The sequence below is a fragment of the Panthera leo genome, chromosome D1, assembly GCF_018350215.1.
Source record: "Panthera leo isolate Ple1 chromosome D1, P.leo_Ple1_pat1.1, whole genome shotgun sequence".
Lineage (NCBI taxonomy): Eukaryota > Metazoa > Chordata > Mammalia > Carnivora > Felidae > Panthera > Panthera leo.
Window position 1 is genome coordinate 107342926 of NC_056688.1, and position 26737 is coordinate 107369662.

At 62.6% G+C, this 26737-nt stretch overlaps 3 protein-coding genes across 8 annotated transcripts; 2 read left to right on the top strand and 1 right to left on the bottom strand.

Annotated features, from left to right (window-relative positions):
- The first annotated feature begins 146 nt into the window (after nucleotides 1-146).
- FKBP2 (FKBP prolyl isomerase 2) lies at nucleotides 147-3185 on the top strand. Of its 5 annotated transcripts, none has more exons than XM_042906148.1 (6): nucleotides 147-255; nucleotides 1506-1674; nucleotides 2004-2116; nucleotides 2238-2284; nucleotides 2633-2668; nucleotides 3006-3183. In XM_042906148.1, the coding sequence occupies exons 1-6, from the start codon at nucleotides 194-196 to the stop codon at nucleotides 3065-3067; spliced, it is 489 nt and encodes a 162-aa protein (XP_042762082.1). In that variant the 5' UTR covers nucleotides 147-193; the 3' UTR covers nucleotides 3068-3183. The 5 variants fall into 5 exon arrangements, with proteins under 5 accessions (XP_042762082.1, XP_042762084.1, XP_042762083.1 ...); XM_042906150.1 differs by lacking the exon at nucleotides 147-255 and adding an exon at nucleotides 577-658; XM_042906149.1 differs by lacking the exon at nucleotides 147-255 and adding an exon at nucleotides 714-785.
- A 382-nt stretch (nucleotides 3186-3567) lies between these two features.
- On the bottom strand, nucleotides 3568-5967 carry PPP1R14B (protein phosphatase 1 regulatory inhibitor subunit 14B). The gene is given in 6 exon segments (XM_042906154.1): nucleotides 3568-3903; nucleotides 3999-4031; nucleotides 4350-4433; nucleotides 5542-5823; nucleotides 5825-5928; nucleotides 5931-5967. Coding segments are annotated over 6 exon segments (609 nt in total). The 3' UTR covers nucleotides 3568-3834.
- Nucleotides 5968-11203: 5236 nt separating this feature from the next.
- On the top strand, nucleotides 11204-26452 carry PLCB3 (phospholipase C beta 3). 2 transcript variants are annotated; one of them, XM_042905656.1, is made up of 31 exons: nucleotides 11204-11398; nucleotides 13900-13977; nucleotides 14243-14311; nucleotides 14393-14533; nucleotides 14771-14850; nucleotides 14932-14985; nucleotides 15075-15150; nucleotides 15254-15354; nucleotides 15872-16038; nucleotides 16124-16270; nucleotides 17205-17445; nucleotides 17623-17707; nucleotides 17786-17972; nucleotides 18761-18966; nucleotides 19852-19948; nucleotides 20036-20120; nucleotides 20393-20517; nucleotides 20792-20946; nucleotides 21027-21188; nucleotides 21828-21927; nucleotides 22016-22120; nucleotides 22342-22433; nucleotides 23696-23840; nucleotides 23931-23966; nucleotides 24063-24255; nucleotides 24558-24765; nucleotides 24862-24938; nucleotides 25057-25146; nucleotides 25230-25287; nucleotides 25661-25747; nucleotides 25840-26452. In XM_042905656.1, the coding sequence occupies exons 1-31, from the start codon at nucleotides 11300-11302 to the stop codon at nucleotides 26041-26043; spliced, it is 3750 nt and encodes a 1249-aa protein (XP_042761590.1). In that variant the 5' UTR covers nucleotides 11204-11299; the 3' UTR covers nucleotides 26044-26452. The 2 variants fall into 2 exon arrangements, with proteins under 2 accessions (XP_042761590.1, XP_042761591.1); XM_042905657.1 differs by having other exon boundaries at nucleotides 11206-11398; nucleotides 24624-24765.
- Nucleotides 26453-26737: the final 285 nt, after the last annotated feature.

The following is a 26737-nucleotide window of genomic DNA, read 5'->3' on the forward strand; positions in this document are numbered from 1 at the left end:
CCGGAAGTGCCGAAAGCACTTTAGGAAGTCACTTTCACCTAACCTTACCGGCTACAGAGCCACCGGAAGTAGCGCGTGGTCACGTGTCGGCGCGGGGGCGGAGCAGGGGGAAAGGCCGCTCCGCCCCGCGCGCGGCAGCGGGCTTCGCACAGTCCAATGAGGGCGGGCGGCGTGGCCCGGCCTGGTGGCGACGATGACGCGCCTGCGCACAGGCGGCAGCACGACTGGGGTTGACTCCGGGGGCGCGGCGAGGAGGTGAGCGGGGGCCACAGCCCGGGCTGGGGGGAGCCGGGGTGCACGGGGGCAGGCTGGATCAGGCCGGGCAGGAGCGGGCCGGGGCTGCGAGTGTCAACGAGGGATAGGTCAGGGGGAAATTGGGGGGTGGGGTCGGAGCTGTCTGGGGATGCCGCAGGGGGAGGGTTTTCACGCCGCACGGGGCGGAGCCCCGGGAGTCGGGGCGGGACGTGGGACGGAGACGGGTGGAACCTCTGAGCTGGTGCCAGTAGAAGGCAGGGCTCCGGGACTGGGGACGGAGCTAGGACAGGTGGGGGGCGGAGCCTGGTCCCTGGAGGAGGAGCTGGAACAGGCGGAAGGCGGAGCCTCGGGTTTGGAGACCGAAGGGGACGGAGCCCAGGCACTGGGGGCGGGCCTTCAGTCGGTGAGTGGCGTGGCTACAGTTCAGGAAAGAGGGTCTAGTTCTATCGAGGGCGGGGCTCCAGGGCAAGGGGCGGAACTACGTCCGCTAAAGGGTGGGGTCAAGGAGCAAAGCGAAGGCGTAGGCCCAGGTAATGGCCCGGGGCGTCCACGCGGGGGCGGTCTCCGCGGGGGCCGGGCCTGGGGACGACGCGGTAGGCCGAGAACTCCCCCGGGAGAGGTGGTGTGGGTGGAGCGGGCTCGGCGGCCACCAGACACGGGGCCGGTCTGGGTACCCCGCAGGCCCCCGAGGGCTCAGAGCTGGGGCGGCGCCCCGGGCGGAGCCACAGGCCCGGCCTGGGGGGTGCCTCCGGAGGATCGGGGCTCCCCGGAGCCACCCAGCGGCGATGTGTGGGTGCCTCGGGGCAGGCCCCCTGCAGCGGCCTCAGAGGTGTGGGTGTGCTGGGCGGGGGGCAACTGGGTGTGGCGTGAATGGGATCGCTCCGTCGAGGCAACTGCTGGGCAGCCAGATAAGGTCTGGACTTTGCGTAAAGGGACGGGCGGGAATTGAAGAGTGGAGCTGGGGACCGGGAGGGAAGGAAGGGCTGGGGGTGAGCAAAGGGGCGGGGCCCTGGCTGCTGTGGCCTCCCCTGACCCCCTCCCCCCGCTGCTGGGGTCCTCGGGCAAGCCCCCTTCTCACTGGACTGGTAAGTGTGTCTGCGGAGCCCGGGGGAGGGGGTGGTGACCCGGGACAAGGGGGTCCCCGTGGGCAGGCAAGGTACGGTGGGGGTGGAATCCTCCTGGTACCTGCCCATATTCCATGCCCTCCCTGCCCTCCCCCCCGGTCGGTTGGTCGGGGTCTGTCCCCGCAGAGACATGAGGCTGAGCTGGGTCCTGACAGTATTGTCCATCTGCCTGAGTGCCCTGGCCACTGCCGCGGGGGCCGAGGGCAAACGGAAGCTGCAGATCGGGGTCAAGAAGCGGGTAGACCACTGTCCCATCAAGTCGCGCAAGGGGGACGTCCTGCACATGCACTACACGGTGGGTGAGGGAGTGGAACATTGGGGTGGGTGGGGCTTCTGGGGACCTGAAAGGACTTGGAAGCCAGATTGCTCAGCCAAGGAGGTGGGTGACCGTGGGCAAGTCCTGTCTCCCTTTTACATTAGTTTCTATAGCTCTTCTCTGCTGTTGACTGTCTGATCCCCAGCTTGGCACCAGCAAGCAGTGACGATGTACTGCGAGCTGCCCAAGGTTCTGTCCCCTTCTAGGATTATGGCTGCCAATGGGGAGCCAGCTTGGGGATAGCTGCTGGGTGGGGAGGTGTGTCCGAGTGGAGCCTCCTCTTCACTGGCCTTCCCATGGTCCCACAGGGGAAGCTGGAAGATGGGACGGAATTTGACAGCAGCCTGCCCCAGAACCAGCCCTTTGTCTTCTCCCTGGGCACAGGCCAGGTCATCAAGGGCTGGGACCAGGGGCTGCTGGGGTGAGTCGGGGGGCCATGGCTGTGGTTGAGGAGGTTGATTGTGGGAGGCAAGCCCCAGGGATGGGGTGGGGGGCAGGGGGCCTGGGTGCTTGCCATGCGCTGAACAGGTGTTGTCCTGCAGGATGTGTGAGGGAGAAAAACGGAAGCTGGTGATCCCATCAGAGTTGGGTAAGAGGCCTTTTCCTGAGCCTGGATAGGGGAGTTGGGGGGGTGTGTCTGGGGAAGGGTGAAGACTGGTTTGCCGCTGCATTGGTCTCTGTCCCGTCCGCTCATTATGCGTCTTCCAAGTCTAGCTGTATCCGGTAGTGAGAACCGGGCAAGACCCTTAGGGCACTTGGTTCTGGCACCCGCCCTCTGCCCTCTACTGGGCCTTTTGTAGCCCCTTGCTGTCTCCATTTCTGGCTTTCTTGTTGCGATGGGCAGAGGCCTGGCTTCAGCCTGAATGTCTGCAGAACACCTCTGTCTCTCTCTCTCTGCCCGGTCACAGCTCACTTTTTCTTTCTGCATCTTTGACAGGGTATGGAGAGCGGGGAGCTCCCCCAAAGATTCCAGGTAAGATGCCTTCCTGCCCCCATCTCCTGCCCACCGTCTCTTCTTCCTGTGGCCCTGGTTCTCACTCTGTCCTCATTTCTTTTTTTTTTTTTTTTAATTTTTTTTTTTTCAACGTTTTTTATTTATTTTTGGGACAGAGAGAGACAGAGCATGAACGGGGAAGGGGCAGAGAGAGAGGGAGACACAGAATCGGAAACGGGCTCCAGGCTCCGAGCCATCAGCCCAGAGCCTGACGCGGGGCTCGAACTCACAGACCGCGAGATCGTGACCTGGCTGAAGTCGGACGCTTAACCGACTGAGCCACCCAGGCGCCCCTGTCCTCATTTCTCCCCTGCAGGTGGTGCAACCCTCGTGTTTGAGGTGGAGCTGCTCAAAATCGAGCGACGTTCAGAACTGTAGCCAAACTGGGGAGGGGCAGTGGAGAGGCCCCCATCAGGGACCAGACTGTTGAAAGAAAGAAAGAAAGAAAGAAAGAAAAAAAAAATCCCTTAAAGCCCATGAAGTGAGCCTGTGTTTGTTTGTGGGCCCAGAGAGACTTAGAAGCCACATCTTCAACTTCAGCCTACCCTCTCCCTTGGTACCCCCCACGCCTCTTCTTTATTGGCTGCAGGACCTGGGTGTAGACTCAGTGGCGGGGGGATCGTGAGGGCCAGGCCCTAGGTGGGACGGTGGTCCTTGCCCAGAGGGAAAAGGAGTGTTCCTAACTGCCAGCAGCGACACCGCTCCCCCCACTCCAGCTCCCCAGCCACTTGGAGCTCATGGTGTGGGAGCCGGCACTGGGCTATCGTCATGGCTACGTGGCCCTCAGGAAGGCCTGCAGTCACCTGGGGAGAAGCTGCACCGACAGCAGTTGTAGAGGAGTGTGTCCCCCCTAAAAGAGACCAGCTGAGCCCGTTAGCTGCACCAAAGGCATATCCTAGCTTTATTAAAGGGCCGCGCCGCAGAATCAATATAAAAACACAAAAAGTCCCATCAGTTTAATAACAATAAAAAACCCCAAAATGGAAAACTGAGGGGGCAGGGAAGAGGCCCCTGGGCCAGGGGCACGGGGAGCCCTGCTCATGGCGCCAGGCCTGGCCGCAGGGCCCCCCGGTATTGCTGTTGCTACGAGGTCGGGGGGCAGCGATTGTCCTGTGGGAGCCACCATTCATGTGGGTCGAGGACCCTTACTTCTTCTGGGGTGTGCTCAGCTTCTGCATGCCCCGGATCTTGTCCAGCAGGCCAGAGATGAAGGCCTGGACAGGAGGGAAGACATCAGGGAGGCCAGACCCCAAGATGACAGAAGCCCAGGCTCCTCTCACCCCAGCCTCTGGGACAGCCACGTACTTACCTCGGTGGGTTTGTAACAGTCAACCAGCAGCTCCTGGGAGGGCATGGGGGGACAAGTACAGCTGTGAGTTCTAAGGAACAGGGGCCTAGAGCTCACCTGTACCTATTTCCAAGGGACTGGGGCCACCCCCGAGGCACAGGCGATACCACAGCGACTCAACAGCTAGACGAGCACCATTAGCCCCATTTGACGGAAGCAGAAGCTGAGGCCCAACATCTCAAGGGCTGGCTGACTAAAACCAAAGAAGGCCTAAATTTAGAGCTTCGCTTACCCAAGGGGCCATGCGTCCAGGCAGCTCTCTATTCCCTGATCTCCCTACCCGGCCCTGATGCCTCCCGGCCCCTCTCTCACCTTGACCCTGGCAGCCCGGGTATCATCACTTTCCATGTCCAGGAGTTCATCCACATCAATCTCCAACTCTGGTATTTCCTCTTCCTGGGGTGGGGGTGGGGGAGGAGGGAGAGACAAGGGCCTGAGTCGGGAGAGAGGGTGTGAGAGGGGCTCCGGCTGAGGCCCCTGCCTTACCGCAGAATGAGCCAGGCTTCTTTGCCCAGCAGACAGCAGCAGCTGTCTGAGGAAGAAAACAGATCAGGCCTGTGCCAAGGCAAAATGCCCGATGGCGGGGGGGAGCTTCCTGTCCCTGCCAGTTGGGCACCCTGGGTGCCAAACAGGGCCAGACAGCAAAGGCTTGGGGACCCTGGGCTGAGAACCCTGCAGCTGTGTTGTCCCAACTTCCGGGCTCCATCTCAATCAGTGCACAGGTGGGGCCATCTGTCCCAACTCATCACAGCCCCTTCCCCTCCCCCAAACACCTGTCACAGCTTCCCAGGAGTGGGGAGGAAGTAAAGGGTGAGGGGTCATGGGGAAGGACCCAGGGCTGGTAATGGGGAAACAAAGAGCCCATACTTTGCTGAGGGAGGGGGTGCCTGCCACCCCTCCCCCCACCCAGGAAGCGTCTACCCAGTCTGGAGCCAGCTGCATTCCAGGGCTGGTCTAGGGTAGGCAGCACAGGGCAAGCCCACTCCTCCACCCTGCCCCCCAGGGGCCTGAGTCACCATTTGAGCAAGGAAGGAGTCATGGGGTGGAGAACCAAAACCCAGAGGACAGGCTAGCCTGCCCCTACACCAAAATGGAGCTGCAGGCTAGCCCATTAGAAGAGCCCAGACCCTTTACAACCCCACCAGGCTTGCGCCTTTTAACCAGTTTAGGCTACGAAGCACTAGGTAGATCACCTTACCACCACCGCCAGCCCAGACTAGCCTCTTGCCTCCTGCCCATGGCCCAGGCTATCCCTTGAGGCTTCTTGAGGACCCCAAGCTTGACCAGAGTAGTGACATGAGGGAGTCATGAGGGAAAAGATAGGAGTGACCTAAGGTCAGACAAGAAAGAGCATACACTGGGGGCGGGGAGTATAGAAAGGGAGGGGAGCGCGCGGAAGCGGAGCGCCCATTGACTCCGGGTGACAGGCAGGCGCAAGGCGGGGTTCCCAAGCAGTCCGACTAGGGAACGATTTTAGGGTGTCGGCGCAGAGTAAGGGACACACCTGGCAGTCGTAGAGGCGAGTGAGCTGCTCCAAGATCCACTCCTCCAGGTTGAGGCGCTTCCGTAGCTCCTTGCGGTCGTACTTGACCGTGACCTTCCCTTGGCGCCTCACTGGGCCCTCGTCGTCCGCGCCGCCTGGGCCCTCGCCTGCAGCCCCAGGGGGGCTCTGAAAGTAGACGCGGGGCCCTGGGCCACCACTGCCCGGCCCAGGGGCCGGGGCTGCCAACGCCGCGCCCCCCGCGGGGCCGCTGTCCGCCATGGCGGCCGCCGGGGCCACGTGCGCGCGTCGGGCCCCTCCCTGCGCCGCCGCCTCCGGGACGCCCGCCGGCTGGCTCCGGGCCGCTGGCTCGGGTTAACTCGCGGGCTGGGCTCCGCGCTGCTCCGCGGCTAGGGCGGCGGCGGGGGCGCCCGGGGGCAGCTGCAGCATGCGGAGCCCCCGGGCCTGGCCTGGCCGCGCCCCGCCCCCTCCCCGCCGATCCGCCCGCCCTTTGTCCCCCGCGGCCGCCGCCCGAGCCGCCGCCGCCGCCGCAGCCGCCGCCGCCGCCGAAGCCGCTTTCTCTGTCTCACTCGCTTCCCCGCCCCCCGACCACACCCCCTTAAAGGGCCAGTCCCGCTGCAGGCCCCTCACTCCCACCCCGCCCCCGGGCAGGGGCTAGGGGAGGGTCTAGTCGTCAGGGGTTTGGGCCTGGCTGTCCGCTATCCCTTTTAACCTTTCTGCCTCAAACCCAGGCGTTCTAAGTGCCCGGTACCAGGATTTGCGCTCCCGCCGGGACCCTAGTGTTCTGTCCTCACTGACGCAAAAACAGGGGCCATCTGGGAATGGAGGGGAGTGGGCACAATGCGCAGGGCGGGGGTCTGGAGAGGAGACGTGGGAGCCCCCGTCGTCTAGGTCCTCAGGTCCTTGGCCAGCGGAAGGCAAGCAAGCTTCTCCGCGTAGACCGACACGTGGCCCAGGCTCGCAGGAGTGGAGGGGTGGAGAAGGCGGACAGGAGCTGCCCAGGTCCCCGGACACCCTACTCGGCGAGGTCCCGCACCACCCATGGTGGAGGCCCAGATTAGGGGTGAACGGAGCCGGCTCAACTGCCTGAAGGGCTAGACCCTAGGCTGCCACCGCCCACCGGCCAAGATGGCGGTGGGGAACGGGATTATGGGAAATGTAGTTCTCAGGGCCTGGCCGTGCCTGACCGCCCCTCCCCCTCGGCGGAGCCAGGGAGGGGAAGCGCAGAACTTGTTTGGGGCGCCCTCGTTCGGCGGCTCCGACAGGGCGCGGCCCTTCGCACCCCGCAACCTCCATGTGTACAAAGAGGAAACGCAGGAGTAAAGGGCTGGGAAATAGGGGAGCCGGCACTCCCGATAATAAAGATAAGAATGACGACCCATAAAAAGCGTTCCTCACAGTCGGTTCCACACAGTCGGTTCCAGCCAGAGTCGGTTCCGCCTCATTCTCCCTCCCACAGATCCTCCGCCCTGCCGCTCTTCTGTCCTTCAGATCTCACAGGCGCCTTAGCTGGCCCACCTCTCTCAAACAGATGGTGTATCTCATGCCGGCACCCTTTGAGCTCTGTATCTTTGAATAGTCTTTCTCTTATGTGATCGCTGTCTCCCATGGGGCCAAGCTCTGTGTGGCCCTTGTTTACTGTTGATGCCCAAAGCACAGGGACCGGCTGGGCTTCAGAATCACGCAGATGGGGCAAATGACCCGATTCTTGCTGAGCTCCCGGTGACAGAGCCAGACTTGTAACTATTGGCTGAATAAATGACCGAGTGAAAGAATGAATGGCTTCCTCTGTATCTAGCATTTCCTCAGAAGGTTAAGCTTATTTATTTTGAGAGAGAGCGCGTGAGCAGGGGAGGGGCAGAGAGAGAGAGAGACACAGACAGACACACACACACACACACACACACACACACACACACGGAGAGAGGGAGACAGAGAATCTCAAGCAGGCTCCACGTCGTTAGTGTGGAGCCCGAGGTGGGGTTTGATCCCAAGACTGTGAGATCACAACCTGAGCCGATATCAAGATGCTTAACTGGCTGAGCCACCCAGGTGCTCCGTCAGAAGGTTAACTAAGAAACTATGTGGAAGTTTCAATGACTGTATCACAGAGGTTGACCAACACAGCTAGAGAGGGAGCTCAGGCCCCCTGTCACAAGGTCTCTACTTATCCCCCTACCCCCAGATACCACTCAGCAAGGTTGTACAGCTCCTCCGAGATGCTTCCATTGATAGCAGGCTCGCCCTTCGCAGTCCCAGACTGAGTCTCAGGATCTGGGGGGCAGTCAGTGTTTCTGTCCCAGCCTCTCACAGACACTTTCTCTCTGGATGCCACAGAAGCCCTCTGTAGCAGGCAGGGTTCAGAGAGGCTGAGAGTGGCCCGGGGTCACACAGCCGGTGCTGCAGCCAAACTCAAGCCCAGAACGTTGTTAGGCTTACCGTGTAGTTGAGAAAAAGAGACAATGAACCCAGAGGCTGGGGATGGTGTGTGTGTGCGTGCGTGTGTGTGTGTGTGTGTGTGTGTGTGTGTGTGTGCTGGGGGGAATAGCAAGGTGGGCTTCTCCTTGAGGGCCCTGGGTTTGAGGGCAGGCTCACAGGACTCATTCCAGGGCAGGTAGAATGGGCTCACCTCCCTCCCCAGCCCTTGTCCTGGCCTTATCCTCCCTTCATCCAGCCTGGAGAGCTGGCGGAGGGCTAACCCTTACCCTTGCAGATTAGGCAGGACCCAGCCTTTCCACCAGGAGCCCCATCCCTGGCCCGGCCTCTGGCTCTGAGCCAATTTACCCAAGTCCAAGTTCCCCACCACACCCCACCTCACCCTACCAGGGCCGGTCGGCTCTTTCTGAACTAGAGCGTTGATTCAGGCCTTAGGGGTGCTCAGAGTTACGAGTGGGGATATGCGGACCATAACTTGCTGTGGCAGTGGAGCCTACAGTCCATAAAGATCTGGGTACCAGCCCCAGCTCTGCCTCCTAGAGGCTGTGACCCTGAGTGATGACTCTCCTATCCCTCCTCCCCTGAGGGAGGCCTCCTGTCATGTCCAAATTTCACGGTACCCCTGGGGGTTCTCTGGGCAGGGTGGGGAGGAGCTGACAATGCTCTTCCCAACTCTCCCTCTCTCTACTTTCTTTCTTTTTTTTTTTTTTTCCCTCTCTCTACTTTCTATGGCATATCTACCATGTTCAGTCCTTCCCCATGGCCACCTATCCTGAGAACGGTCAGTGCAGAGGTGGAAGCTGGGCTGCCCTGCACAGAACCTGGCAGTGGAAGAAGCGGGTTCAAATCTGCGCTCTGCCCAGCACGCTGAGAGGCCATGGGCAAGTAAGTCACTTATCGGCTCTGAGCCTCTTCAAGGGGGCTGATTCTACCAACCTCCGGTGGTTGGGGGCTGAGAGCTCAGCGCTGAAGGCCCACATCTCAGCCCTTGCTCTCCTGCCTGAATCCTCCCGGGACTGGAGTATGCTGCTCTTCCTTATCCTGCCAGCCTCAGACTGTGGCCTCCCCAGCCCCGCCCCCCCCTCCGGCCACCAGAGTGCAGCTAAGGCTCCTTCAGTGCCTCCTTGGACCAGAAGCCCTGGAGAGGGTCCCGTGGGCCACAACCGCTCCCTTAATCGAGGGTAGAGGCGGAAAGACTGCCTTCCTTCCGCCATTACTGCTTGCCGAGAAACCCTATTACCATCACCAGGACTGGAAGAAAGTGTCCAGGAGGAAGGAGTCCTTTAATGGGGCTGCCCTAGCCTCGGGAGACATGACGGTGGTGGGGGGAGAGAGGAGAGGCTCAGGCTTGGGAAACAGGCTCCCATCCTGTTTTCCAAGGAGCCGCTGCCCAGCATTTCTCCGAAGTACCCCTGCCCAAGGCCTAGGACCCACAGCTCGGGCCCCTACGCTCAGGGCCTGCCTCTAGGCCCTGCTAGCCCTGCCATTGGCCGGCAGGCCCCCTGCCCCAGGGCTGATCTGTGTCCTCTCCTCTTCCTCCCTGATGCCCCCACGGTCTGCTAGCCACTCCTCAGATGTCCAGCGGCCTGTGGCTCGGGGTCATTTTGTACCCATTTGCTTATTCATCCTCTGACAACCTCCAGCTTCTGGGCAAGGTGACCGAGGCACAGAAGGGCTGAGTTTTGTTGGTAGACTTGAACCTAAGCCTGTGGGAGCAAAGGCCACTCTCCACCCTGCAGGGCTCTGTCCAGTGAGAGCCAGTGATCTCCGGATCTCTGAAGGGTATGACCCTGCTGCTCTTGTGAGAGAGGACAAGAGGATCACAAGTCCTGTCCTCCTTTCTTGGTCTCCTGAAGGGCAAGGAGTGGAAGCAGGATGAGCCAGCCTTCAAGTCAGAGGGCTCAAATCCTCCTACAAAGCTGTGTGACCTTGGGCAAGTCTCTTCCCCTCTCTGGGCCTCAAATGGAGATAATAATCACACCCCACAGGGCCTCTACCAAAGGCAGGGAGATTCGTTAGGTTAGAGTTGGTGTCCAACAAGGTGGGGATTTGGGGAATGGCCAGTGCCAGGCAGGGCTCCCCTTGGAGGCCTGAGAGCCTGGGGCGAAGGGGCCTGCAGGGCCCGCTCCTCCTTGACTGCCCCCTCCTCCCCTAGAACCAGCTCCAGTCTCTTTCTGGGTTTCTAGGTGACTTGGCTGGCCCCTCTGGATGAGTTCTACTTTAAACCTACTGCTGCTACTGCCTCTGTATTGGGGGGGCTCCCACAGGGGCCCCCAGGCAGGAGCCCCCCCAGCCAAGCCCTGCGGGAGGGGCTGCAGCCCCCACCTATCCTGGTGCCCATGCGCCTTCCCCCCTCCCATCTCTGGAGCGCAGATTTCAGGGCACCTGCTGTAGGCCAGGCACTGCGGAGCCCCTCCTCAACCCCCCTTGTTCGTGGACACCCACGAGGCTTCTGAACCCTTTGGGCAAGCGACCAGTTGTCTCCTTCACAGTGTTCCGTAGGAAGCCCAACGGGCTCCAGGTTCCGTCACGGGGGTCTGCAGAACGAGGGGGCTATTCTAGGGCTCACTCTGGAAGGCCGGGATGCTTAGGTCCTTAAAGGAGGCGGCAGGCGCCCGGCCTCCCCGGGCTAGGGACGGGGGAGGGGCGCCAGCCGGCAGGAGGCCCATTAGCTGGCTAAGTGCTCCCAGGGAGGGGGAGACCAAGCTGCAGCAGGGGTGGGGGGGGGGGGGTGAGGCGAAGTGAGGGCAGAGGGGGTGGGGTGGGAGTGGCTTTTCCTGCATTCAGCTAAGTGCTGCTGGAGTGTGGTGGGGGCAAGGCGCCCCAGGCCCAAGTCTGGCCCTCCAGTAGTACCCTCGTCCCCGCCCCTCCGAAACCTTAGCGGGCTGAACCCTCTCGGTCTTCAGTACCGCCCTCTACACCCAGTCTCTCTGGCTGTACCCCTAACAATCGCCCCGGCGCCAAGCGCTCTCCTCCAACCCCAAGCAAGTCCAGAAGAGCACCCCCGGCGAAGTGCCGGGGTCCAGGTATGTCCCTGCCCCATCCCCCCTGGCTGCAGTCGCCGCCCCGACCGCCAGGGGGAGCCGCGGACGCGGGGCGGGCGGGCCCGACGCGACAGGGAGGGGCGGGGCCAAAGCGGCCCCGCCCCCGCCCCGCCCCACCCGGGCCCCGCCGATTCTCTGGTCTGTCCGGGACAGACTGGCGGGCGGGCGGGCGCTGACGCCGCGGGGCCGGAGCGGGCCGTGCGGGAGCGCGCGGACGGAGCAGCGGCGCCGTCGGTCCCCGTCGGGGCTCCGTGGGTCCCCGACTCGCCTCCGGCCGGGCCATGGCGGGCGCCAGGCCCGGCGTCCACGCGCTGCAGCTGGAGCCGCCCACCGTGGTAGAGACCCTGCGGCGCGGGAGTAAGTTCATCAAATGGGACGAGGTAAGCGCGGGGGCCCCCTGTTCCACCCAGATCCTGGGACTCCCTCGCTGAAACTCAGTCAGATGCCGGGGACCCCCACCCGAGCCTGGGCTGGCCACGGTGCCCCCCCCCCCCCTCCCAAGCCAGTCTCGCTTGTGCTCCGGAAACTTGAGTCCCCAGTCGTGCCCGTAATGAAGACTTTGGCCCCCAACCCCACCCCCAATCCCTTCAGCTGTGGAAAATTTGGATTTCCACTCCTTGGTCCGGAGACCTTGAACCCCAATGAATCCCGGACCCCCCCTTTTCACTCGCTCTTTCCACCCCTCCCTCCCGGTCTAATTCTGGTACCCCCAACCCCGGCCTGGTCCCCAGACCATTGCCCAGCACTAGACTCTGGCTGGAGGACCCTGGCCCCCAATCTGGCTCAGCGCACCCCCATTCTTCCTAGTACCCTAGCCTGAACATTTCTCTCCATTCATCACTTTTTCACCCTATTCTTGCTGCACCCTTTTGCCCTGCTTCAGGAGCCCATCCCGGCTCAAGGCTCAGGAGAGAGCACCGAGTCACCCGCTAGTGGAGTCTTTGCCCCCCAAGTTCCTCCACTCCTGGGGAACTTTGCTCTCCACTTCTTAGCATCAGGGACTTTGAAACCCAATAAATCCTGGCCCCCCTTTCTACCGCCCCTGCCCCTGGTGCTTCCTAGATGCCCCGGCCCCCACCTGCAGCTCCCCGCCCCTTCCTGCGCCCCACCCTCGTTTTTACACCGCCCCCTCCTCTGCCCCCTGGGCCCCTCCTTCCCCAGGGCCTCCACCCCGCCTGTCTGAGCCTCCCCGCTGCTCCTTCCCAGTCAGGCCAGAGGCCTGGAAGACTCTGAGCTCCTTTCCGGCTGGGTGGGGCGGGTAGGCGTGGGAGCTGGGGGGAGGGGCTGGGGGCGTGGCCTGAGGCAGCAGGTGTGCCTTAGAGGGGTGCCTGGGAACTCCAGGGACCAGAGGAGACCCCTCCCCCCAGTCTCGCGCAAGGGAAAAGTTTCTCCTTTTCCTTCCAGTGTGATAAACCCAAATAAGGAAGTGGGAACTGGGAGAGGGCCCTGGGGGTGGGGTGGGGGTTGCTGACTGGGACTTGGGGCTAAAGAGCAGGGGGCCTGGGCTGTTTTTGAAGGCCAGACACCAGGGAAGGGGCAGGGGAAGGCCCTGGGGTCGGTACCCACAGAACTCCCCTCTCCTCACACTACTGGGGGACCTGAGCCCCAGGGCAGGGTTGGGAACCCCAGAGAGGGGCTGAGGATGGGCGTCAGCACAGTGAGGCCGGGAGGTCCCCACATCCCTAAAGTTCCAAGGCCTCCTGCCCTTTGTAAGAAAAGAGATGGGCGGGGCTGGTTGCAGATCCATTCTCCAGGAAAGGAAACTGAGTCTGGAAAGTAGAGACTAACTCCAGTCCCCATAATGGGGTGGCAGCTAAGGCCACGAGCTGAGAGCCTAGCAGGAGTCCTGCTTCCTTGCTGCCCAGGCCATGGGACTCTGGAGCCATACTGCCTGCGAGCAGGTCCTAGCTAGCACCTCCTTTTGACCTTAAGCCAGCACCTAGCCTCCCTGTGCCTCGGAATCCTCATCTGTTAAATGGGAAGTAGGATAGCACGGACTTCATAAGGTTGTTAGGAGGACTGAGTGAGCTCATAGAGGGCCACTTGGTCTGGATGACCCTCCCCCCAGCTCTGGCGGCTCGTCCTGAGTCGCACAAGGGTGGCCCTGGGAGTGTGCCAGGGACCAGATCCTCCTCAGAAAATGGAGCTGGCATACCCTTCCTTGTCCTTCTGCCAGCCGCAGGGCTGTTTGAGGGAAGGGAAGACAGAATTCACCGTCTAGTCCCAAGGGCAGGGTGAGTCCCCTTCTGGGGGGACTCAGTCTGTGTTCTGTAAGGTTGGGGATAGCCACAAGACTGTGAGACTCCAGTTGGGTGCAGGGTGGGGGGGGGGGTCACGGGCTTTGAGGCAGATGTAAGGGCTGACTGGTTGTCATGAGGCCCTGGGGGACACAAAAGCTGTGGAAGTCAGACTTCCAAACCCTCTGCTTTCATTCCGTAAATATTCTGCAGGGGGCTCCAGGGGCCTCCGACCACTAGGGAGCTGTCAGACCCTCTGAGGAAATTGAGCCCAGGGTTGGGGTCTGGGGAGGGGGGGGTCAGATTTCATGGGTAGAGAAGGAAGGAGAGGATATCCTAGCAGAGGAGCAACAGTGGAAAAGCTGGAGGAGGGGAAAGGGAGTCAGTGGTCCCTGTGACTGAGTCTTAGAGTAGGATACAGGTGAGGGCGGGAGGGGCATTGGGACCCCAAATGTCACGCCGGGGACAATCGCGTGAGCTTTATCCAAGAACCGTAGGGAACCACAAAGGACCTGTGGGCTGGATGAGGCTTCGTTTTCACTCAGTGGCAGGAGCACTGGGGTGGATGGCCGGAGGGAGTCCAGGGATCAAGCCTCGGCCACAGCCCTCACTCACTGACCCCTGCCTTCCCGTCCCGTCCCCAGGAGGCTTCCAGTCGGAACCTGGTGACCCTGCGTGTGGACCCCAATGGCTTCTTCCTGTACTGGACAGGACCCAACATGGTGAGGGTGGGCACTGGTACAACTTGCTCAGGTCTAGGACCCCCGGCCCCGAACCCTTGAATCCCTCCTACCCACCCAGGAGGGTGGGGCCCAGCTGCTGGCTGACCTCTCCCACGGCTCCCTGGACAGGAAGTGCTAAGGGCGGGGGCTGAGGCTGGGGCTACAGCAGGGGGTAGCCACTCCCTGGCCCAGGGGGCAGATCTTGGGGGCCCCTGGCTCCCGCCCCATAGCCTCTCAGACCTACTCTGGCATCTGGTTTCCCCAGGAGGTGGACACCCTGGACATCAGTTCCATCAGGGACACGCGGACGGGACGTTATGCCCGCCTGCCCAAGGTGAGTGATGGGGTCCCGGACCGAGGGTGGGAGCGAGGCCTTGGGGGGACCCCTCTTTACCCTTGGCTTTCAACTACTCAGGACCCCAAGATCCGAGAGGTGCTGGGCTTTGGAGGCCCTGACACCCGGCTGGAGGAGAAGTTGATGACAGTGGTGGCCGGGCCAGACCCGGTGAATACAACATTCTTGAACTTCATGGCCGTGCAGGATGACACAGCCAAGGTGGGCTGGGGCCAAAGGGTCGGCCCTGGGGAGCCTCACGGCTGAGTCAGCCGTCACTTAGTGAGCATCCATTGTGTCCGAGGCTGTCCTCTACCCCTATTTCTAATCAGCCTCTGGCAAGGCAGCATTTAAGCACTTAACTATGGACGTACCTGGTTCTGGGTGTGGGCTGGGGCTGGGCCAACCCCTCTGTTTCCCGTTCACTCACCCCCCCCACCCTGTCTCCTGACCCCTCAGGTCTGGACCGAGGAGCTGTTCAAGCTGGCTATGAACATCCTGGCTCAGAACGCCTCCCGGAACACCTTTCTGAGAAAAGCGTGAGTCCCGGGCCTGCCTGGGGGGTGTCGGGGGTTCAGGTGGCCACGCCCAAGGCGTGACCCTTCTGCCTGCCTCCCCAGATACACCAAGCTGAAGCTGCAGGTGAACCAGGATGGACGGATCCCAGTGAAGAAGTGAGTACCCCTTGCCTCAGCACCTTCTCTCCTGCCCCCACCTTAGTGACCTTTGCCCCCACTGACCCTGACCCCTCTCACCTGCTCAGCATCCTGAAGATGTTCTCAGCAGATAAGAAGCGCGTCGAGACTGCGCTGGAATCCTGTGGCCTCAATTTCAACCGGGTGAGGAGGCCGGGACAGGAGCAACGGAGGGTGTCACGGAGGGTGTCTGGTCTCTTGGGGCTCGCTGTCTCTTGGGTTCTCACCCCACGCTTCTGGTCCCCAGAGTGAGTCCATCCGGCCCGACGAGTTCTCCTTGGAAATCTTCGAGCGGTTCCTGAATAAGCTGTGTCTGCGGCCAGACATTGACAAGATCCTGCTGGAGATGTGAGCAGGGCTGGGCCCACCTCTCAGCCCCCAGAGCGCTGTGTCTGGCCTCTGCCGGCATTCCTTCTTTCCGGCACAGCCAGGGGAAGCGGCACGGCCGGGGGTCCCCGTGCGCCAGGGCTGGGGCCGAGGCTGTGCCGTGAACTGCTCTGTGCTGATCCTTGGCTGGGGTTACTTTCATCAGCCTCTGCCCGAGGCTGGGGACCGAGGGGCTTCGATGTGCTGTGGGACTTTGCCTGAGCTCACACGGCGAGTGAAGACTGGGGCTGAAGGTGGGAAGCAGGCATAGCAGGCCAAACACTCTGTGGCCTCCAAAGCCCTCGCTAATGTCAATGCCGGCACCTGGTGGTTAGGAGGGTGGATGGGAAAACTGAGGCCCACGGGGCACAGCCGTTTGCCCAAGTCCCAATCAGCAGGTGCTAGAGCCAGGCCCAGAACTTTCCTCTTCTTCCGGGGCGAGGGCCTGGAGCAGGGGCTGGGGAGGCTCTAGCCTGACTCAGCTTCCTACCCCCTTTAGAGGCGCCAAGGGCAAGCCATACCTGACGCTGGAGCAGCTCATGGACTTCATCAACCAGAAGCAACGGGACCCGAGGCTCAACGAAGTGCTGTACCCACCCCTGCGGCCCTCCCAGGCCCGGCTGCTCATTGAGAAGTATGAGCCCAACCAGCAGTTCCTGGAACGAGGTGAGCCGGAGGGGAGCCAGTCGGAGTTGGGGGCTGGCAGCAGGAGGCGCCCCAACTGACCCGGCTGAGCCCACCCGTCCCCCAGACCAGATGTCCATGGAGGGCTTCAGCCGCTACCTGGGGGGTGAGGAGAATGGAATCCTGCCCTTGGAGGCCCTGGATCTGAGCGCAGACATGACCCAGCCGCTAAGCGCCTACTTCATCAACTCCTCACATAACACCTATCTCACAGGTGAGTGAGCCACCCTCGGGCAGCTGGAGCGGTGGCATCCATGACCTCTGCCCTCTGCCCCTCACGTCACCTCCCTCGTTTGGGGGTGACCCGTCCTAGGGATGCAGGCAGGGAACAGGCAGCCTACCCCAGGGGAGCGGGGCTTCCCGACATGGGCACATTTCCCAGATGGCCCAGAAGCCTTTGCTGGGGAAGGGCTGGCCTGCGAAGGGACACTGAGGCTGGGCGCAGGTCACCGTGAGGTGGGCTTCGGCAGGAAGGAGGCCGGAGGCGGGATGGCTGCTGGGGCAGGTAGAGGTGAGAGGGAGTGAGAGAAGGAGGCAGGGCTAGACCAGGGCACCGGAGGCATTTGGATTTATCCTAAGTGGGCGGGAAGGGCTTTTCGGAGGGTGTTATTCAGGGGAGGCGATGAGGCCCAATAAAGGGAGCAGGTGCTCTGCAGAGATTGCATGGGAGGCAGCGAGGGGCCTCCCCGGGCAGGAGGTGATGGAGGCTATTTCAGGGCAGCGGCAGGCAGCGAAAGGAGGAAAGGGAAATGAAGGGCCGTGGGGGGTGTTGGGGACAACTCTCCACTTGAGGCCAGTAGATAGGAGGGGGAAGTTTATCTGAGAGAGGATGAGCCCCGGCGAAGGAACCCGCCATCAGCCAGCTCTGCTCGATGCTGACTCTGCCCGGTTTGGATGGATGCCAGGGGCTGGGTGGCAGGACGTGGGCCCCGCCCTGGGGGATTTTAGGAGAGATGATGCTGGTTCCACAGTGAATTAAGGAGTGATGGAGGGCTGGCCAGACAGCGTGCCAGGGCCGGGCCGGGCCGGGCCACCACGGGGGCCTCTGCGTCTCCAGCCTGGCTGGTTGAGGGGCCGTGGCGGGCCTGGGGAGGAGGGTGAGGACCCCGGCTGGCCGGGCGGCTGTGGTGATGGAGCCTGGCCGCCAGCGGGGCAGCTGGCTGGGACGTCGTCGGTGGAGATGTACCGGCAGGCACTGCTCTGGGGCTGCCGCTGCGTGGAGCTGGACGTGTGGAAAGGGCGGCCCCCGGAGGAGGAGCCCTTTATCACCCACGGCTTCACCATGACCACCGAGGTGCCGCTGCGAGACGTGCTCGAGGCCATTGCGGAAACCGCCTTCAAGACCTCGCCCTACCCTGTCATCCTCTCCTTCGAGAACCACGTGGACTCGTGAGTGGGCCCCTGCCCCGGGGATCCCCCCGATCGACCCAAGACAGCCATCCCACCAGGGCACTCTTTGTTCCTGTGACCCTCCGACCCCGAGGGCCTTTGGTCTCCCCTGGGGACTGAAGTCAGCTTCACCCCACCCCGTCCAGGATCTTCTGACTTTTGACCTTGGCCCCACAGGGCAAAGCAGCAGGCCAAGATGGCCGAGTACTGTCGTTCGATCTTCGGGGACGCGCTGCTCATCGACCCACTGGACAAGTACCCGGTATGAGGGCTTGGCACTGGGGCAGGGCGTGGGGGGTGAGGGCGCCCCTGCAGGCCCTGACCTGTCTGTGGCCGCCAGCTGGCCCCAGGCGTCCCCCTGCCCAGCCCCCAGGACCTGATGGGCCGCATCCTGGTGAAGAACAAGAAGCGACACCAGCCCAGCACTGGTGTCCCCAACAGCTCCATTCGCAAGCGGCCGCTGGAGCAGAGCAACTCGGCCCTGAGCGAGAGCTCTGCCGCCACCGAGCCCTCCTCACCTCAGCTCGGTATGGCCCCTGCCCGGCCTTCACCCCCGATCCTGACCCTGAACTCTTAACCTCACTGAGTTCCACCTCCCCAGTGACGCTCCTGCGGCTCCCGGCCTGACCTCCCTCCCCGCGGGGTCTCTTACTGCCACGCAGCTGATGATGGGACCTCTGACCCCTGTCCCCGGGCACTGACTTCACTGAACTATAGCCCAGCTGGATGTGGTTCCATCCGATTTCTGACCCCTCAACCTCAGTTTCCCACCTCGCAGAGCCCTCCTGTTAACCAGATTATGACCCTGAATTCTGACCTCTGGCCTCTGACCTCCATGAACTACCTCCTCATGCTTCGGGTGTGGCCCTCAGACCTCCAACCCCTCTTCTGTGACCCCCACTGAGTCCGTCTACCCCTTGGTTATGATTTTAGCTAACCCTTGACCTCTCACTTTATCGAAGTCCCCTGGGCACGTGACCCCGACCGCTCACCTCACTGAGCCACCTCGTTGGGTATGGCTCTGATTGACGCCTCACTTGGGAATCCCACTGTGTCATCCTTTACCCCCACTGCCAGGGCACCTGTATCTCAGTTCCTGGCTTCTCACCCTTCTGAGCCACGCTACCTACCTCTCTGATGGATAGGACTCTGGACCCTGACCTTTGACCCGTGACCCCTATGCACTACTCTTGGCTTCTGCTCCTACCCCCAGCCACGCTGCCCTGAGATCACCCCCTGAGTCGCCTCCACACACAGCCCCTCGTGGCTCCTGAGTGTCTATGTTTGAGGACCCCTGTGGCCCTGTTTTCTGCAGGGTCCCCCAGCTCTGACAGCTGCCTGGGCCTGAGCAATGGGGAAGAGCTGGGCCTTGAGAAGCCCAGCCTGGAGCCTCGGAAGTCTCTGGGCGAGGAGGGGCTACAGCGGGGCCCTGATGCTCTTGGATCTGCCGACCGTGAGGATGAGGAGGAAGACGAGGAAGAGGAGGAACAGGCAGATCCCAAAAAGCCGACCTCAGATGAGGTCAGTCCCGCGGGCGGGAAGAGGCAGACGCAGCGTGTTTTAATTCCCCAAGCGTTTGCTGAACACCTACTGTGTGCCAGACACAGCACTGTGTACTGGGTCTGACCATGATCAGATGTTACTCCTGTTCTCTTGGAGTTCCCAGGGTGTGTGGGGGGATGGGGGGAGGAGGGGGTCATAGGTACATAGGCACGGAAGTAAGTGTGAAGTTATGCTCATGACTGGGCCAGGGGAGGGTGAGTTAGGGGGCAGAACTGGGGGGAAGAAGGAGAGACCGACCTGGGCGGGGAGGTTAGGCGATTAGACCTGAGGAAGAGGAACATCATGTACGTACGCGTGTGTACAAAGGCCCTGTGGCAGGACTGGAGAGTGCAGGAAGGAGCAGTGTAAGACAAGGGAGTGTTGAGTTGAGGAGCAGCGGTGACAGGAAAGGTGGATCCTGAGGTCAGATTTGGGAGGGGACCAGACTGGGGAAGGGTGTGTGTGGGTGTGTGCAGGCGTGGCCAAGCTCAGCATTGAGGGTGTCAAGTTCAAGGCTCTTGGTGGGTCACCCGAGAGGAGACGGCAAGATGGTAATTGGAAATAATGGCTCGTCTGCACGTGAATAACCGAGTCCCTGGGGTTGGGTGACGAGTGCCAGCTTCCAAGGATCAGGGAGGCAGGAGGCAGAGGAGGAAGGTGGGGCCCAGGGCACGTCGCCAAGGCTCCAGAGAGAAGCCTGTGGGGCAGATGGGACCAGGACTGACGGTCCACGGAGCGGCTGGGGCCCAATTGCAGAGGCGGGCAGAGGGTCAGCACCTCCCTCCTGGCAGGGGGCAGATGAGGCAACTTCCAGCTGATGGCTGGGGGGCATGGCCCTGCCGACCCTGTCTTTGGCGGCCACAGGGCACTGCCAGCAGCGAAGTCAATGCCACTGAGGAGATGTCAACACTCGTCAACTACATCGAGCCTGTCAAGTTCAAGTCCTTTGAGGCTGCTCGAAGTGAGTGGGGTGGGAGATGGTGGGAGCAGGAGCCAGCCCAGCCTCTCCAGACCTGACCCCCTCCCCCGCTCCCCCCCCCTCCCCCAGAGAGGAACAAATGCTTCGAGATGTCATCCTTCGTGGAAACCAAGGCCATGGAGCAACTGACCAAGAGCCCCATGGAGTTTGTGGAGTATCCTTCCACATTGCCGGGGCTGGCAGACCAGGGTGGGGGTGCTCACAGGCGGGCTCGGATGTTCTGATCCCCCTTGTGCCACCTGCGCAGGGTCCTCACCCTCGAGCACCTTGGCCTGGGCTTGGGGCTAGCCTGGGAGGCTGCGTGGGGGCTAGGCCAGGAGGCAGGGGGGCCGGAGGGGCAGAGGCCGGGAAGGGGGTTCACAGGAGCGCAGCGTGGGCCTGGGGCGGGGCCCGGTAAAGAGCATGGCCCCTGACTGCCCACCTCAGATACAATAAACAACAGCTCAGCCGCATCTACCCCAAGGGCACCCGCGTGGACTCCTCCAACTACATGCCCCAGCTCTTCTGGAACGTGGGCTGCCAGCTTGTGGCCCTCAACTTTCAGACCCTGGGTGAGCACCAGCCTGCCTCGACCCCCCGGCTTCCAACCTCGCCAGTTTCTGCTCTGCGACCCTGCTGACCTTGTCCGAAAGGACTTCTGACCAGATCTCCAGACCAAACCAAGACCTTGGCTCACCTCAACTCCTGACCTTGGCTGACCTTTCCCCCTGATCCCACTTGATCTGACCCTCCCGGTCCCTGGTCCTCCCTCTGCATTGAACTGTCCTTCCCGACTCCTGACCCCAGGGGGCTGGCTGACCCTTGCCGTCCCCACGTCACCCCCAGATGTGGCGATGCAGCTCAACGCGGGTGTGTTTGAGTACAACGGGCGCAGCGGCTACCTGCTCAAGCCCGAGTTCATGCGGCGGCCGGACAAGTCCTTCGACCCCTTCACCGAAGTCATCGTGGACGGCATCGTGGCCAATGCCTTGCGGGTCAAGGTGGGGCCAGGGGAGGGCCCTGGCAGGGTGTCCTGGGGGCGGGACTCTTCGCAGCCACCTCACCCTCCTGGCCCCCTCAGGTGATCTCGGGGCAGTTCCTGTCCGACAGGAAGGTGGGCATCTACGTGGAGGTGGACATGTTTGGCCTCCCCGTTGACACACGGCGCAAGTACCGCACTCGGACGTCTCAGGGGAACTCATTCAATCCTGTGTGGGATGAGGAACCCTTTGACTTCCCCAAGGTGAGCCCGGGGCCTGCACCTGCCCTGCCGGGCCCTCGGGGCAGCAGGAAGCAGGTGCATGGGTTGGTGGTCAGGAGTCGGAAGGCGGGTGCGCCTGTCACCTCCAGGCCCCGCGTGTGACAGGGTCAGGCCTGGGCTCCTTGCCCTCTGCAGCCTTTGAGAAGAGCACAGGAAGGTGAGACAGCAGGAGGGCCTGCAGCGCCCCCCATGAGGAGCGGGGGCAGCCCACCCCCTCGCTCAGGCAGGAAGGACCTGTCTGAGATCACAGCCGCAGGCTCACGCCAGCTCTGCCCCGCCTCCCGGATGGACTGGACCTCGGTGCGCCGCTGGGGTGGGTGTGGCTCCGTCCCGGACTCAAGGCTCACTGTACAGTTTCTAACCTGGCAATGACCGGGACCGTCCCATGAGAGCGGTGCCTGGAGGGGTCTGCCTGTTCTCTCCGCTGCTCGCCATCTGTTTGGCCAGGCCGTGGAGGCCGCCACTGGTTCAGTGGCGACGGTGACCGATGGTCAGTAATTGGGTCAGCTCGTCTGAGGGTCCACTCGGAGCGCTGGCCTTGGTGGCTGTGGTCAGTTGTGGCTCTGTGGACGCGGGGGCCGTGGGTCAGCTCCCTGGCTCAGCACCGGTCTGGGCCCTCAGGTGGTGCTCCCCACGCTGGCTTCGCTGCGCATCGCGGCCTTTGAGGAAGGCGGCAAGTTTGTGGGGCATCGGATTCTGCCCGTCTCTGCCATCCGTTCAGGTGAGGCCAGCTGGGCTCTGGGAAGCACAGAGGCGGTGTGTGCGGGTACCCAGTGGGGCCCAGCCACCTTGCTGTCCCCCCCTCCCAGGGTACCACTACATTTGCCTGCGGAATGAGGCCAACCAGCCGCTCTGCCTGCCGGCCCTGCTCATATACACCGAAGCCTCCGACTATATTCCTGATGACCACCAGGGTGAGCAGGGGCGGGGGGTGGGGGGCTGGCTAGGCAGGGTGGGGGACAGGCGTGCCGGCGGGGTCTGGCAGTGGCTGAGCCAGGTGGCCCCAGCTGAGGGTGGTGAACAGCCCTGAGGGCGGGTTTGGGTTCCGTGGTCCTTCTGTGAAACCAGAGCAGTGGGGAAGGTGTGGCCCCGGGGGTTCTGTCTCTGAGACCCTTGCCCTCTGCTCCCCACCCAGACTACGCAGAGGCCCTGATCAACCCCATCAAGCATGTCAGCCTGATGGACCAGAGGGCCAAGCAGTTGGCCGCCCTCATCGGGGAGAGCGAGGTGAGCCAGGGCAGGTCAGGGGCGAGCGGGAGACAGCAGGCTCCGGGTGACTTGGACCCTTGGGGCTGCTGGGGGTGTGGGTGGGGCGGGGCGGTGAGGGCTGATCTCTGGACCCCGTCTTCTCCACGCTCCCCTGCCCGCACTGCCCTATCCCAGTGCCAGCTGGTGGTCTGGCTCCTCTCCCCGAGTGGAGCTGTTCACTGCCTTACTGTCGACGCCAGCCCGGTGACATTCACCCACACCCTCTGCCTGCGGGGCCGGTTCCCCTTTTGGCTCCTCTCGTCCAGACTAGACAATAGAGCCAAGGGTATGCTGAGCGTCAGATCTGTGCCTGGCCCCGTGTGAGCTCTTTTCACCGACTCGACTCCTAGAATCCTCCCCCCCCGCCCCCTGTCACCTGAGTCGGGTCCTGCCACCCCAGTGTAGAGATGGGGACACCGAGGCTCTCCAACCGGGCCTCCAACGCCGGCCATTCTGCCATGCCGCCTGGTGTGGGGCCTCTGGCCTTTCAGACTCAGTAGGCTCAGCTGCCTCGGGTGACTGTCCACGTCGGAAGGAGGTGGAAACTACCCCTTTTGCGCGCGGGAGGCTTTCAGGACAGACCCGGGCTGGAATCTCTCCAGCTGAAGGGCAGGGTTCGGCTGCCTCACCAAAGCGGTTGGAAGCCACAGAAGCTTTTAAACCCTGGGGTCCTGGGGGCCAGGAGATGGGCAGTGGCTTCTGTGGGGAGGGGTCAGGAGCAGAGGCTTGCCCGCACAGCGAGAGCCGGTCCCCCGGGGCCTGTGGCAGGCAGAGAAATGAGGCTGCCTGGAGCTGTCAGCGGGAGAGGCTGGTGCCCACTCTGCGGTCACTTCCTTCATTGATTTAATCAGGAGCTAAGCAACGAGGAAGATGAGCAGCTGTGGGTGAGGGTGGAGGGGGACTGGGAAAGGGGGAGGAAGCTTGGGGTGGGGCCAAGGTTTTCCTGAACAATCTGGTAAGTTCCTGAGCACATGCACGGGGGCCCGGCATCCTAGGGACGCGACCTCACGTTCTCTGCCCCACACCCTGCGTGGAACAGGGGTTCTGGAAATGCTTACCTTATTACCTCTTACTTCTCTTGTGGGTGTTCAACAGCCCCATATTCTAGACGGGGAGTCCAGGCCAGACGGGCCGAGGGAAGCGGACCAGGGGCATCGGGGAGCCCCGGGAGGTGGCGAAGGACAGAAGGGCCTGGAGAGAACGGCATTTCTGGAAAGAGCATTCTGCTTTCTCCCCCTCAGGCTCAGGTTGGCCCAGAAACCTGCCAGGAGACTCCATCTCAGCAGCCGGTGACCCCAAACCCCACACCCAGCACACTGGACATCTCCCCGCGCCGGCCCCCGGGCCCCGCCACGTCCCCTACCAGCCCCTCCCTCAGCAGCCCAGGTAAGGGGCAGCCTGGGCCCAGGGTGGGCTGAGGGGGCAGCTCCGCTCTGCCGTCCGCCAGCCTCTCACGGCCCTGCCTCCGCTCTCCAGGGCAGCGCGACGACCTCATCGCCAGCCTCCTCTCAGGTGCGGGGCAGGGGCTGTTCTGGAGGGGGTGAGGCGCCCCTGCGGGGTTGGCCTGCCCCGGCCCGGCCCCGCCCACCTTTGCCCCGTCGCTCGCAGAGGTGGCCCCGGCCCCGCTGGACGAGCTCCGAGGCCACAAGGCTCTGGTGAAACTCCGGAGCCGGCAAGAGCGAGAGCTTCGGGAGCTGCGCAAGAAGCATCAGCGGAAGGCGGTTGCCCTCACTCGCCGATTGCTCGACGGCTTGGCCCAGGCCCGGGCTGAGCGCAGGTGCCGGCAGCGGCCGGGTGTCCTGTGAGTGTCCAGACCACGTGCACGCGAGTGTGTGCCGTGCGCGGTGACGGGAACGTGCGGGGGTGCGCGCGCGTGGGGTTCTTCACGACGTGAGCTCCTTGACGCCCAGGGAGGAGGGTCCGGTGCCAGGGAGATAGAGTCTTCCCACGTTGGGTCCCGCCCTCCCTGCCGGGGAACTAGATCGCTCTAGAAGCCCCCCCCCCCCCCCCCCCCCACGAGGAGCACGTATTTCCAGCAACCGGTGCCCACACAGGCTCCCGTCATTCGGATGGAACTGATGGGCCTCGTTGTTGGCATAACAGACACCGCCCTCCCAGCCCGAGTCCCTGTGACAACCTGAGTGTCACCCAGAGGGGTTCTTCCTGCAGAGGCGGGGAGGACGAGAAGGCGGAGGAGGAAGAGGTGAAGCGGTATCGAGAGTTCCAGAAGAGACAGGTGCAGAGTCTGCTGGAGCTGCGGGAGGCCCAGGCGGATACAGAGGCCGAGCGGAGGCTGGAGCATCTGCGACAGGTGAGGTGGGCGTGGGGCAGCCAGCGGGGTGGGGGCCCGTCTCTCGGACAGACCCGGCCTCAGCCTGTATCACCTGGTGGCCGCCCGTGTCCGCAGGCTCAGCAGCGGCTCAGGGAGATCGTCCTGGATGCTCACGCGACCCAGTTCAAGCGGCTGAAGGAGACGAACGAGAGGTGAAGGCCAAGGATCCTGTGTGGGTGGGGCAGGGGGCTCCCCGGTGTTGTCAGGAGGAGGGGAGAGCCCCCAGACCTGCCCTCCACCCTTCCTCCTCCCCGCCACCGGCTCGTCCAGGGAGAAGAAGGAGCTGCAGAAGATTCTGGACAGGAAGCGCCACAACAGTATCTCAGAAGCCAAGACAAGGGAGAAACATAAGAAGGAGGCGTAAGGGCACCGGGGCCAGGGGGGCTGGGGGCTGGGAGCCTGGGGGGCTGGGCACCGAGCCCACTCTGTCTTGCTCCCTGCAGGGAACTGACAGAGATTAACCGTCGGCACATCACCGAGTCCGTCAACTCCATCCGTCGGGTGAGTGAGGCTCAGGTCCCGCCGCAGCCCCCTCCTGTTCCTTCCTTCATTAGAAACCCATCTCAGTGCCCGGCCTGTTGCTATATTATCCTAGAGGGACTTCTAGAACCTTTTCCCTCTGGGCCCCACAGCCCTCTCTTGCCCCCTGACATCCTATCTGGAGCCAACTGCCTGTAACAGTGTCCCATGGCTTTGGAGTCTCTGTCTGGAATGTTTGCTGGGTCACGTCAGAATCCTGGCCCCGCAGCTCTGGGGGGGGGCTTGCACCTGCCTGACTTCTTCCGTAGCCAGAGCCCTAGGGCCCTGACCCCTCCCATAGGGACCCGTGGCTGAGCCTCCCCCCTGCCAACTGCCCCCCCCCCCCCCCCTGCAGCTGGAGGAGGCCCAGAAGCAGCGGCACGAACGCCTTGTGGCCGGGCAGCAGCAGGTGCTGCAGCAGCTGGCCGAAGAAGAGCCCAAGGTGAGGCCTTGGATGAGGCGGGCGGGCGGGAGGCAGGCAGGGCGCTGGGCGGCCCGGCCTCGCCTGTGATACTCCCCCTCCTCCCCCCGCAGCTGCTGGCCCAACTGGCCCAGGAGTGTCAGGAACAGCGGGCAAGGCTGCCCCAGGAGGCCTGCCGGAGCCTGCTGGGCGAGACGCCGGAGGGGCTGGGGGACGGGCATCTGGTGGCCTGTGCCAGCAATGGTCACGCACCTGGGAGCGGCGGGCACCTGTCTGGCGCCGACTCAGAGAGCCAAGAGGAGAATACGAAGCTCTGAACTGGCTGAGCGAGAGGTGGCCACAGGATGGGTGCTGGGAGGGCAGGAAGCTAAGACACTAAGGCTCTTTTTTTTGTTTTTGTTTTTTTTTTAACTTTTTATCTTTAGAAATTTTATTTTTTTAAACCGGGGCAAGCAACCCCACACTAACCCCCTTATTTCACCCTCCTGGGGCCCCATTAGTCCCCAGCCCCTCCTTCCTGCCTTCAGTCCTAAGGAAGGTGCTGGGTCACTGTGGGCCGGGAGGTTTTTGCGCTCCCTTGGTGCCCACACCCCAGAGTGGGGGTTGTCTCCCTCACTTCCCCCCGGGAACACTGGCGGAGACTTTGAGCTCTGGGAAGTAGGGTCACCTTCTTGCTCTCTTCTTTGGGAATTTTTTTTTTTTTTTTTACATGAATAAAAGTGGATTTCAGGGACCCTGTGTGCAGTGTGGTCTGGGGTGGGGCAGTTCTGGAGAGGGCCCTGGGCCCTGGGTCTGGCTCTACGGGCTTCAGTTTCCTCATCTATAAAAAGGGTTTGTGGGGTTGAGGTCAGGCCCTCGGTGAAGGGTTGCTGGGTTTTAACCTTGAGACCTCCTTGCTGGGGGCCTGCAGATCTCCCCGATGACCTGACATTAGAGGTCCTGTGGCCTCCCCCCACATTTCCCGCCTTTATGTCCTCTGTCTCGGGCCTATCACTTCTTCCCCCCCCCCCC